This window comes from Protomyctophum bolini, assembly GCF_963924005.1.
Source record: "Protomyctophum bolini genome assembly, chromosome: 22".
Taxonomy (NCBI): domain Eukaryota; kingdom Metazoa; phylum Chordata; class Actinopteri; order Myctophiformes; family Myctophidae; genus Protomyctophum; species Protomyctophum bolini.
Genome location: NC_137883.1, coordinates 9,320,972 through 9,334,285, shown reverse-complemented (window position 1 = coordinate 9,334,285; position 13,314 = coordinate 9,320,972). Strand labels below are relative to the sequence as shown.

The window sequence follows — 13,314 nt, the reverse complement described above, 5'->3', positions numbered from 1 at the left end:
AAGAGTTACAGAAATGCAACTGTTTATCTTAGCAGCATTGGACGGCAAAACTTATATTATGTGTAACAATGTTACATAGCGTTCTTCACAGTATGTTTTCAATTGTTTGTTGTGTTATTGTTGTATGTATGTATTCACGTTAGTATTTAGTTGAGTTGAGTAACATCAAACTGTGTTCTGTGCATGTCTTGCAGGGCATGTGCATACGTGTAGTAGTAGTAGTAGTAGTAGTAGATCCCTTACATTGGACAGACAGCTTGTGCCCGATTGGCTAATTCAACTCCTCCACACTCTTATCTGATAGTGATATGAGATAGTCCACAACATTTAAGTTGGGAAGAAATATTCAGATCTTGGCCTACTGTCAGAAAAAAAAGTGTGACACTGATTGGTGCAGTTCGTTTTCGAGTTAGATGACATGGTGACACAGATCAGCTTCAGTTCCTGACCGCCTCACTGTCGTGGCAATAATCAGGTTAAACCACACCCTCAAGTGTAATATTGCAATTCTACAACAGTTAGAAAATCGCTGAATTCCTTTTTTTTAATGACAGATGTAGTCACTACGACCACAAATGTCCCAAGAAACTAGCTAGCCTAGCCACCGAGTTTGCTAGCGCTCTGGGAAAACAGAGCAGCTGAATTATTTGTTTTGATTAGGTGGTGAATGGTGCTGGTTTGATCCACGGCTAGAAGCCGTTTCAACCAATTGGATTGCTTCCTCGAAACGACCTGTTGTAGAATTGTCATGTGATACTGCGTTATCACCTGCCTGCCGGTAGCAGGGGGAACAGATTGTTTGGCCGGCGTGGCACGTGCCTTTGATGAACCGCCTAGCCTCCACTTAACCTCGGCTCTCTCTCCCCCGTCTCCCTCTATCAGATTGAGTCTATGGACATTCCGGTGCTGATATCAGACGCGCTGGCCGGTTACCCCCACCAAGTCCAGGTCCGAGCTCAGGACGAGGTGAACTCCGACAGCCAGTGGAGTGAATGGAGTCCGCTGCTCTTGGCTTGGCCGTGGGGAGGTCAGAAAGATTTCACTTTAAGCCAGTGCTGCGTAAAGTCTGTCTAGTCTAGGTCACTGGTAGCCTTTGTTTTTAACATCCTCATGTTACTCTTTGCAAACTGTGCTTTTAGATAATTGATTTATTTGTTTATTTAAATTGTAGAAGTAGTATAGTCATAATTATGTTCTAAAATTCTAGTTGGTTAAGTTAGTTGACTGAGGCTGTTTGTTGATGCGATTCAGAATAACTTATAATACACCTACATAATAATAATAATTGTGTGTGTGTGTGTGTGTGTGTGTGTGTGTGTGTGTGTGTTCTCACTGCTCACGCGTGTCGTGTGTTTCAGCCTACAACACCCCTGAGCCTGCACTGGAACCCCTTCTCCCCGAAGAAGACTTTTTTGGGGAGAACTTTCCAGTCGACATCAACCCTGAGACCTCCACCGCCAAGACCCAAAGTAAGTATTTTCTTTTTGCATTGTGAGGTTTTACTGTAGATCCTCGCTGTATTATGACATGCACAGAATAGGGACGCTAGGTTTCACGTGGTTATTCCATTTAGTCGATTAAAACAAAATGCTTCTATAAGGCTTTCTGAAAAACCTATGGTTCTGTCTGTGGTGCTCAACATTTTCATGGCAAGGACCCCCAGAATTTATCTGAAAATGTACCCATCTGAAAATATGTTGTTTCTGGGACCTCCCCAGAAGCAAAGATTTGAGTTCTGAACGAATATATATTCAAAGATTTGCGCCACATTTTCACGATTTTTCAAAAGATCCGCTTTATTTCAGTTTGCTGACTTTTAACTCATTTTTGACCTGCTTCAGATTCATACAGTATTAATTTCAGTTTTTAAAAATACGCCACACACACACACACACACACACAAAATCCAGGGTATTAATTATGCTTTTAGAGTGTTTTCTGTAATTATGGTCCAGGGCATTAAATGGGTTTGCCATTTTGTTTGTGATGGGTCTCAAAGTGTGTGTGTGTGTGTGTGTGTGTGTGTGTGTGTGTGTGTGTGTGTGTGTGTGTGTGTGTGTGTGTGTGTGTGTGTGTGTGTGTGTGTGTGTGTGTGTGTGTGTGTGTGTGTGTGTGTGTGCTCATAGCCTCACACACATGTATGTCTGTGGATGCAGAGAGTGTCATCTCAATTATGTTGGTACTGTACTTTTTCAGTGCCTTTTTCAGTCCCCATCAAAAACACACAGCAGAATGTTTTTGGCTGTCTGATGTCAAACGTAGAACAACCACAACTCATCTAGAACAGGGTTGGTCTGTAGCTCTGTACGTCTGTCCCCTCAAACGTAGAACAACCACAACTCATCTAGAACAGGGTTGGTCTGTAGCTCTGTACGTCTGTCCCCTCAAACGTAGAACAACCACAACTCATCTAGAACAGGGTTGGTCTGTAGCTCTGTACGTCTGTCCCCTCAAACGTAGAACAACCACAACTCATCTAGAACAGGGTTGGTCTGTAGCTCTGTACGTCTGTCCCCTCAAACGTAGAACAACCACAACTCATCTAGAACAGGGTTGGTCTGTAGCTCCGTACGTCTGTCCCCTCAAACGTAGAACAACCACAACTCATCTAGAACAGGGTTGGTCTGTAGCTCTGTACGTCTGTCCCCTCAAACGTAGAACAACCACAACTCATGCCACTACTGTACGTAGTGTACATGATGTCACCGAATGGAAGCACCTTTGGCCGCCACAAAAACCTGCAGTGATTAGTGAAGAAAAGGTTAGACTTAAGAAAAACAAAACGGAAAAGATAATTACAACCTAATAGCAATTTTGTTCTTATCGGTGAAGAGTGTATATAAAGAGTGCTATTCCCATATGGTAAAATGAGGCGTACAGCGTCACCACTCTAGGGCATGCACACAAGTGCAGCTTCACCACTGAACTCCAGTCCACATTGTGATTTATTTTGTTTAAACTTCACACAAACTTCACACATAACTTATTGATAGCTACAGACTTGACAGCGAGGCCATGGCGTTATTAGACACGCTGTATATTGTTCAGACATCTACAATTAGCTCATGTTTATACACACGGGCAACGCAGTAAGGTAAAACCTTTATGTACCCTGGGGGCAGTTTGCTTCGCAGGCAGTAGTCCAACATAAATACATACGATAGCATACACAAACATTGTACCAGAACTACAGTATATCTCCCACACGTTGCATTCCTTGGGGGAAAAAAGGTGTTGATGTCTGTTCAGTTTTATATTTTATGTCTTCCCTCCCTTCAGTCACACGCATTATGTACATTGTACACTATATGTTTCAGATTACATTACATAAAATACATAAAAGCTCTATGATATAATGCTTTTGTGCGTGTTTGGCATAATTTTGATTATTATGGCTCAAAAATTGTGTATTATGTAATATCAGCAACATTGTACAATGGCTGTGATCATATTGTAAGGGATATTCGACAGTGAGGCGTAATACATGAATGCCAGTTTAACCCATTCAGGCCTGATGTCGAAATCTATTATTATTATTTTTTCTAAATCAGATTTGATTATAACATAATGTATGTAACACCAAAAGGGGTTCCCGCTCAAAATGGGTTAATAGCTCACCCAGGCCAATTGGAATCAAAGAAATGACTGATAATGGACCTTATTATAAAATATGTGCGTTCATGGAGGGCTTACAAATAGTCCTTTTTCTATTTTTGACTTGAATGACAGGAAGAAGGGACGTCGTTTGTGTCAATAGTACTGCCAATCCTTGAGTGTTACTGTATGTACTGCGATTATGGCCACAACAGCTCAAGCACTCCATTCCTGTTCCTGTGAAGTGCCCATAATGGAGGTCAATTACACCATTTGGGCATGGTGTCCTCCTGTTGTTGTGTTCTAGCCTAAAAATGTCTCTAATGCAGTTTGCAATAGTGTGTGCGTGCGTGTGGGTGACTGTGTGCGTCACAGCGCGTGCGTGCATGACAGAGAGAGAGATAGACAGAGTGATGCATATCGTATCACTGTTAAAATGTATAGTAAGTTACACCCCCAATAATTAGCAGTAGTGTCTTGTGTGAGTCTCATGAGAAATGGCCAAGTGTGACTTATGGCCTCCTTAATTAACCCATTATAGGCGGGAACCCCTATTTGTAACACTACACTTCTGGACGGGAACCCCTCTTGGGGTTCTGTGCAGTATGTTGTACTTTATTAAAAAAATTACAAAAATCTCATGCTGCTATATAAATATTTGAAGTTTTTCAGAAAACCTACAGGTCTGGATTTAGTAGGCGTTTTTTAGAATCGGCCTCATTCCAAAATGGGTTAAAGCCCAGCTGGTATGCATATGTCCGACGAAGCCAGTGCCTTGAACTGGACTGTCAAAATTCAAGAGGTTGAAGAATTATTCGTCATGTTCTCATACAAGTATGTGTGCCGTTAAATGTTAATGTTGCATGCTCTGCCAGGCGGTGCTAACAATGTCCAACAGAATAAAAACATAATATTAATAATAACAACACACACACACACACACACACGCGCACACACACACACACACACACACACACACACACACACAGACACACACAGTGTTGGCAGCAGAGTCGATGGCTGAATAAAGCTCTGATTGACTTCATCAGATCTCTTTCAGCCAGCCTGCTGGAGACCAGATGTCTGCAGAGTGTGTGTGTGTGTGTGTGTGTGTGTGTGTGTGTGTGTGCGCGCGTTGGACAGTAGGTATACTATATTTGCTTGTGTTTGTATGCATACACATTTGGCTATGTGAGTCACGAGCGCATACAGTATGTGTAAATTGGCTTTGCACATCTTACTGTCTTTTGAGTGCATGCCATGCACGCGCACATACAGTAACACACAACAGAACGTGTGTGTGTGTGTGTGTGTGTGTGTGTGTGTGTGTGTAATAGAGACTTGTTTACTCTCCAATATGATGAATGACTGTTTGTGTGACAGCAGTAATGAAGGTCTTGAAATTAACTTATCCCGGGAGAGTAATTAAAACTACACAGAGAGAAGACACACACACACACACACACACACACACACACACAGTACCACCACCCACACTCTCATACACATACTGTATATTATGCTCACAGATTCAGACGCACACATTCAAACTGACGCGCGCGCACACACACACACACACACACACACACACACACACACACACACACACACACACACAAACACGCCTCTAGCGAGCATATGATTATCGTTACACATTTCAAAGGCAGATGGTTCTTGTGGTTGACACTGGGACGAGGCAACAGCCCAGAGATATGTGAACTCCGTTATTGGACCTTGTCTTGTTGTTTCGCTCTGTCTTTTTCTCGCACTCTAACTGTCTTGTTTCTTTGGTTTTTTTTCTTTACAACTGCTAAACTGTTTTCTCTGTGTTCCGTCTCCTTCCTTCCCTCCTTCCATTGTGCGCTTATTATGTCAGACCAGAGGTGGAGGTGGACTGAGATTTAGCTCTAGTCAAATTCTAGCCATTAGCTTGGAGTGACTGTAGTTTTAGCGCATCCAATCAAGATAATCAACCCCCCCCCCCCCCTCTCTCTCTCTCTCTCTCTAGATTCTACGTTAGATGAAGATGGTAATATTGGTTTGGTGATTCTGTTGGTTCTCTTCTCTGTGGTCATCCTCACCACCGTCCTCTCCCTCATCCTAGTCATGTGGTGAGACACACACACACACACACACACACACACACACACACACACACACACACACACACACACACACACTTTCTTACTTTCAATGACGAACTATAACTAACGGTGAACGACATGGTAGTCCTGGTGGGATTTCCTGACAGTGTGGGTGGTGAGGTGAGGTTGGCTGAGGACATAGCAGGTGCTGCAGGTGGGTGTCATGTGACATTTGCTGGGACACGGACACTTTTCCACTTTGTGTTTTTGGTTCCCGAATAAACTCTGTGTGACTCCTCGGCCGAGAAGTTCAGCCGAGAAGTTTTAGTCATCCACAGCGGCTGTGGTGTTTGGTGGCCAGTTTTTGTCCAGGATGGATTTGCGCACTGAGGTCGGTTCAGCCCACTGTGGGTGGCACTTTACCTTACACTGCTGTATCAGCCCTCGTGTTGATATGATAACGGTTATCAACCTCTCTGTTGGTGGTTTCACTTCCTGAGATCCATATTTAAACAACGTCTGGTTCCCTCACCTATGAACAAGAAAATCAAACCTGGGGCTGACATATAAGAATCAGCCCTAGGGCTGATAAGTGCTAACTGTTATGGTTAAGTGCCACCGCATACTGAACTGCCACTGTGGGTTGACCTCTGTGTGGACATCCATCCATCTTCAACTGCTTATCCGGAGTCGGGTCACAGGGGCAACAGTTCCAGCAGAGACTGCCTTTGTGAATATTTAAGGCAATTGGCTACATCATGACAAGCAAATTGGCACCTAGCCTCGGTACCCATCGAAACCCATTGGAAAATGTGGCATAGGAAGTCCACATCCTTGTATTTCGCTAACCAATAACAGTGCAGAGGCACATGAGCTCCAAATTTGGTGACGTCAAGGTTCTCTGCTGTTTTCTACCAGGGAGGGGAGGAGGAGGGCGGGGCGGGTGCTCAGATCGGTGAACTCTAGACCAGAAACCACACAGGCTGGGCCGGGCTAATTGGCGCCTGACATTCATCGCTGAGTGATAATCTATTTTATTACATGGCTTGGTTGAATGCTTGATTCTGATTGGTCAATCGCTGAATTCAGCGGTGAGTTATGTCTTGATAATGACCGCTCCGCTCTATAACAGACCGCTGCCTAATCAAACCCTCTGAGCACCAGCTGCGCGGCTGCGCCCCGCTTGGCTTGATTTGCTGCTGTTTCCAACATGACAGCCATGTAAACACACACACACACTAGTGACACACAATGTCATTTACAGCTAAACATTGCTCTCAAAAATGTTTTTGAAAACATTTGTGCGAGAAATCGAAAAAGCAGTGGATTCTATTTGTTCAACTCACTTCCTTGTTTTCCGACTCCAGCCCTCCAGCTGGGCAGACGCAGCCAGCGCGAACTTATGGAATCCTTTTTTTGTGTGTTTTGGGTCAATTTATTAATTTGATAATTAATGTTAGGTAGCCATGTAATAAGCGGGATAATATCTGGCTAGGTGGTCATTGTCGGGAGATAATTCACCTAGCCAGATAATTATCCCTTACATATTCATTGTTATCATATCGATGTTTCTGTTATCATGTTTAATTTGTTATGGCTGTCTCCAGGATGAAGCAACGGAGGCGTGATCATGTGACCAAGCAGGAACTCACATCCATGGTTAAGATGAAGTCCATGCCAATCTAATGTAAGACACACACACACACACACACACACACACACACAGAGAGTACATATTGTGCTGTCAAGGCGATGTTTAATTTGGTTTAGTTTATACATACCTGAATATGTTTTTCCCACTTTTCCCATTTTATTGACGTTTATTATCTGTCTGATCATAATCAAAACCCTTCTAATACTTTTATACTATAATACTATTGTAATGCAAAATCACATTTAATGATTTCTCCACTGTGCTAGACATCAGCACAGTGTAGTCTAGTTTCTGCCGATGGCCATATAGTCCATCCATGGACCATCTCGTTTCTCTTCTCACCTCGGTCCCATTTCGGTGGATATTTGTGGAGCTCGGGGTGAGCGAGAGGCCTTGTGGGAGAGCTAATTAGAGTGCTAATGATCCCTACAGTGCTGCCTCTTTTGGATCTGGAGCGGCCTCCACAGAATGACCACTAATGAGAGTGAAAGCCAGACACTATACCAATGTAAATAGCATTCAAACACCCCGCAGACAGCCAAGCCAACATGTGATTACAAACATAAAAATGCACATGCACTGAGATTATAACCCTGCAAGCATGCGTCTATATATATATATATATATATATATCTATCATATCCAATGTTGTTATTTCAATCCATGCTGTCAAGGCACTGTTTAATTAGGTTTGATTTATACCATGTTTTTTTCCCTTCTCATCTCTTAAATCTCTCGTATGCTCTTGTCTTCTCTCCTCTCCCACGTACTGTACTCTCCCTGCTCATATTACTCTCTCTTCTCGTCTCATTACTCCATTTTTGTCCACTCCCTTCCTGCTATGCTTCCTGCCCTCGTCCTTTCCTCTCCTCTCCTCTCTTCTTCTCCTCTCCTATCTTTCTTCCTCGTCTTCCTCTGGCCCAGGTTTTGATTCAGTTCACATGGTCTTTTTTAATACAGTTCCATTTAGTTTTAGTCACATTTTGGTCATCTGAAATGTTTTAGTCTAGTCTAGTCTAGTCAACATCATATAAGATTTTAGTTGACTAAATCTACAGTTGATTTAGAAAAATCGTGAAAATGTGGCGCAAATCTTTGAATATATATTTGTTCAGAGGGAACGTTTTTAACTCAAATCTTTGCTTCTGGGGGGTCCCTGGAAGTAGAACAATATATTTTCAGATGGGGGTCGGCGGCGAATTACCTATAGTTTTCAGGGTGTCATGAAAAAAAGTTTTTCCTTGACATGGAAAAACTTTGAGAACCACTAACACAGAAATATAGGCTTTTCTGAAAACTGTCATGATTTAGACGACATGTTGTAGAATGGGGTCTAAACGGGTGAACCCTGCTCTGGTCTCTCAGGTCACTGTGGAGCGTCCTCTGCTCTCGTCAGCCCGTTGTAGGGCTTCTCAACAGGACCAGCCTCCCTTCCGGCCGTCACCACTGCAGCGACCCTCGCTGACCGTCCTAACCGCAGCGCAACGCTCAGACTCCATCCCCATGAACAGAACGGTGCAGAGTCAAGGTTAGCAATTACAAACACTGAACGTGATGTACGCTTTGCAGTTGTCACCGTTTGCTGGGTTGTACTACAGAGCAACAACAAAAAGAAAACTACAAAACTGCATTACCCACACTGCACCGGCAGACTTCACCTGACTGTTCCCGCAAAACACAATGTGGGAGGTGGTGATTCTGAAACGCTAACAGTCAGTTTTCTCAGGCGAACTCGATGCAGCTCTGGGATCATCCTTTGCCAACTACGTTACCCAAGCTTGACTGGTGAGCTTCCTCTGTGCCGTTTCAGGGGGACTGAGAGCTCCACCTTGCCCCGTGCATACATGGTGGCAAGCTGGTCAAGTGTTCAACTTTGGACTAGAAACATGACAGGAAATATTGATGCCAAACAGCAGGAGAGGCGGAGTTTTTTTTAATGCAAAAATAAGACTTAATATAGTAAATAGAGGGATTTTCATGGACATAAACAACAACTTGCCTCTCTCCCTTTGTCTGACCCTCGCCCAGAAGTGTTTGTACGGTTTTCCTCTGAATCACCCTTTTGTTTTTTTGTTTTATATAGGGGGGGGGGGGGGTTGTTTTTTGCTATGGAGCTTTTTCTTATACATTTTTTTTTTATCTTTTGTTTTTCAGATTCAATTATACATTATTTTCTTTTCATTTCTGTTTTTTTTGTTTTTGTTTTGCAAACTTTTGTGAGAAAAAAATGGATAAACTGTGTGTATCCATTATTTAAATGACTGACCGACCGGCCAACACAATGCTGTGAAGGAAATAGAACTTTTGCTAGTCTCTACCTGTCCGTCAGTCCGTCGCCAAAGCAACCCTGGGGCATTACGGCCTCCGGAGAGAGAGGCATGAAGTGGCCTGTTATAGGCTGAGGCTGCTGTCAATCACCGAAACAAGTGGGCGGGACATAGGGCATGTTGGGCGGGGAGGCGGGTGGCTTGTTACTTTTGGGTTTGAAGAGACCCGTTAAATGTATGTATATTTTCTCAAGTCCGTTCATTACACGTTGGTCTTTTGTCTCATGTTTTCTGTTTATTTCCGTTGTCTTTGTTTCCTCTCTGTTTATCCATCCACCCATCCATTGTATCCGGATGGCAGTATCACACAGAGGAATGAGAGAGAGAGAAATACTGAAAAGAGATACAAGTGAGTTATTTGGCCTTTCACATAGCACCAGCACTATGACTATTAAGACATTCAACCATAGATGGATATTACGTTTTTACTTTTTATTATTCTGAAAGTGGTCTGAGCATTTTTTTTAAACACAATCAGAAATTCCAGTGTTAAACCTGGGTTTTATGTAAATCAGTTAGACTCCTACACTCTTTCAGAAATCGGGACGCAGAAATCACAAAACTTTTAGTTTAGTTTATTTGATCATCTTCACAGTTACCAAACAGCTTAGTTGTTAACACACGGTTACACACCTGGAATACCAGGTGCCGTAAGCTTTTTCATGAAATACATTGGCCAAAGCCATCTGCTGTGTACATAAGCCGTTCCGGCCACCTCTGCTGTCTCTTACGGCCATACCACCCTGAACACGCCCGATAACACACATAACAAAAAAAAGGAACTGGAGGTGATCCAATAGTTTATATCATAGTTCCAAGTTATAGATCCGATCCACTGAACAGAGTTTAAGAACTATTCTGCTTGATGGACCTGTTGCATATTATTGCACGATGCAGTCTACGTTTTTCCACAAAATGCAGTTGAAGTTAACCAAAAAGTTAATTTAATTGTAGAACGCCATGCTTTGCTATTGGATCACGCAGTTGAAGTTGGGAATAACCTAAAGTTTAATTTAATTTTAGAACGACATGCTTTGCTATTGGAATTCACGCATACCTTGAGTAGGTTGGAAGAAGATTCACAGAGACAGGAAAGAAATTGATTTCAAAGCTTTTGTGTGCAGCTGCAAATATTGCAATGGGTCATCATTCAGGGAAAATTTCACAATATTTCCTTTTTTAAAGAAGAGGTCTTTACCCTAACTTCATTTTAGCATTTTGTGAAAACATGCATTGTAATTTTGTTTTCTTTCTTTTTTCTCGTCCGTTGTTTTTGTGGTTATGTTCTATGATCCAAAGCTGTGTAGTTATCACCGATTGATTGATTTATTGATTGATCGATTGATTGACTGACTGACTGTGTAGTTTGTTTCAGAAACAAAAGGTGCATCTAGTCAAACGTTTCACTGGTTTGACAACTGTATGTTCTTTCAAGCTAGTTCTACATATTATGCATGGATCCAGTTGAAGCTTTCTTTTGTATATTATTGTATATTAATCCTTATGAGATACATTTTACTATCAGTGATGTTTATATGTAGAGAAAAAAAAATACTCATATATATGATTCTTTGGTTAGTTTTCACAGGTATGTGTTGAACTTAGTCCTGGGATATTTGATTCATGTTTCTGCCTGAAATGTTCAGGCTTATGATTGTATAGGATTAGCAAAATTGGCAAAATATTTTGTAGAATTCCCTCAACGTTTCGAATTGAACTTTTGACTTGTCATCAACATGTGTCAATCCGTTCTGAAAGAAGAAGAAAAAAAAAGATGACAGGAACAACACATTAATTTTCTTTTCATAGATTAAGCTGTTGATGCAACTGTAAAAAATATATATTGATTTCAGACTGCAATGCTATTGACACATTACTTTCATTTTGGAGAATTCTAGAAATGTCTGGAAATACAAAAACCTCATGGGAGGCTGATTAGAGATCTCAGTTGAACGCCCCTTTTTGGCCCAGTGACTTAAGTCTGAATCATTCCTGTGAAGATGTGACACTATGTATGTGTTTGTGTTCATCCGTCTCTTTCCCAGTTATATGAAGCTCTGTTGCTGTTTGGTTACTGTAAATGACAATGTGTTTGATGACTTTGTCTTCATCCAACTCGCTTTATTCTCATTCTAATCTTTCTGCACGGCGGGTTGTGGGACGAACCCTGGAGTTGGCCTCTTACTCAGCACAGTGTAATGTGGTAGCATTTACAAAGAAAGACCAATACAAAGCAATACGGATATTTGGTCCATATGAAATTCATTCGAAGATGATGCATCGAAAAGATAGGGAAAATTGATTTTCTGTATAAGCAGTTGAGAGCAACAGCCTGCCTATAATCAGATACGTAGGTTGGTTAGCTAATTGAATTCAGTTACAGCTAGCATGGACACAGCCATTGCTATTGAATTATCGTTCCTTTATCACATCGTGTACTGATTTAGCATGCCTTTCCAATGCATCAGTCCGTTTCCATGTCTCTGTTGCTGAAATGCAATCAAAAGTCAGTGTTTGTCTCTTTGTGGCGCCTGACATAATTGTCCTATAAGAGACTGCCAATAAGCAGTCTTGCCTTAAAGGACCATACCGGTGGTGTCGTATGTTGTATGTTTAGCTGTGCCTAATGCTGTACTGCAGTGTAGGACAGCAAAATTGCTTTATTTGTTGGTGATAATTTGTCAAATTATGTTATTACATTTTGTGTTTTTGACTTGAAAACTCTAGCCAAAATTTGTCCCTGAAGAATAGATATATTTTTTTTTAATTCAATTGTCCATGACTCATTAACCATTTGGCCAGCTGTGAATTGATTATTCAGGTAAGTTTGGTAATGTTTTTACATTTGGGTCCAAAAATGGAAACATAAAAGTCTAAAATAAAAAAAACTCATTCATTGGAAAATGATGTATGATATATGGCTAAAGCTGTGTGAATGGAGAATGGCATGTATTGACACCGGTATGGTCATTTTAGTGTGACATAATAAGATAACTGCTCTTTTGTCAGTGGTACCATTAAAAACCTACAATTCTGCTTTCCATTTGTCAGCCAAACCCATTAGATTTGAAAGCTCAGTTCATTGGAAATACGCTTTACAAGCTGCTTTTTGTGATAATGTGTTCAGATCATCAGTCAAATCTATGAATTTATTTAGTATTCTTCTTAAAAATGTTGATGTTTACGTGTTCTAAATGTCTCCTTTTGTAAGAAATACTGTATTATGCTATGAAATATTCAATTTTATTCTAGCAGGCTGTAAATAAGACTGGTTGCATAGTTTGTTCAGTGTTGACGCAGAATTTTGTTCAAAGCCTATCTTTTTGGGCTGACAATAAATAAAGTGGCCCTGGCCAACAGCAATTTGTAATAGCATACAGGTGGCCATTTGAAAAAACTAAAACAAAGTCACTTTCAAATCAGGTCTGTGTTTGAGACAGGGAAAAGACGTCAACTTATTTTGTTCTGAGTTAAATGCTACCTTGTCATAGCACCTGTACAACATTGAGCAGTACTCACAAGGAACCTATTGCTAACAAGATGTGACAAAAGTCTGATCATAACCTGAACTACCATGCAAGTTTTATATACGAACGTTATATTATTTTCATCACGTCATACAGTAGCTAACTGGATGGTAATTCGGTTTTCTGGG

General features: G+C 41.4%; 1 protein-coding gene across 1 annotated transcript in view; it reads left to right on the top strand.

Moving 5' to 3' along the window:
- il11ra (interleukin 11 receptor subunit alpha) overlaps window positions 1-12,843 on the top strand; it is a gene marked incomplete at its 5' end in the record, with an annotated part of 28,043 nt that extends 15,200 nt beyond the window's left edge. Inside the window, 5 exons of the mRNA XM_080755513.1 lie at window positions 883-1,027; window positions 1,359-1,469; window positions 5,603-5,705; window positions 7,286-7,365; window positions 8,698-12,843. Of these exons, the coding sequence (XP_080611639.1) occupies window positions 883-1,027; window positions 1,359-1,469; window positions 5,603-5,705; window positions 7,286-7,364 (438 nt within the window). The 3' untranslated portion in view covers window position 7,365; window positions 8,698-12,843. The remainder of the gene's footprint in view (window positions 1-882; window positions 1,028-1,358; window positions 1,470-5,602; window positions 5,706-7,285; window positions 7,366-8,697) is intronic.
- Window positions 12,844-13,314: the final 471 nt, after the last annotated feature.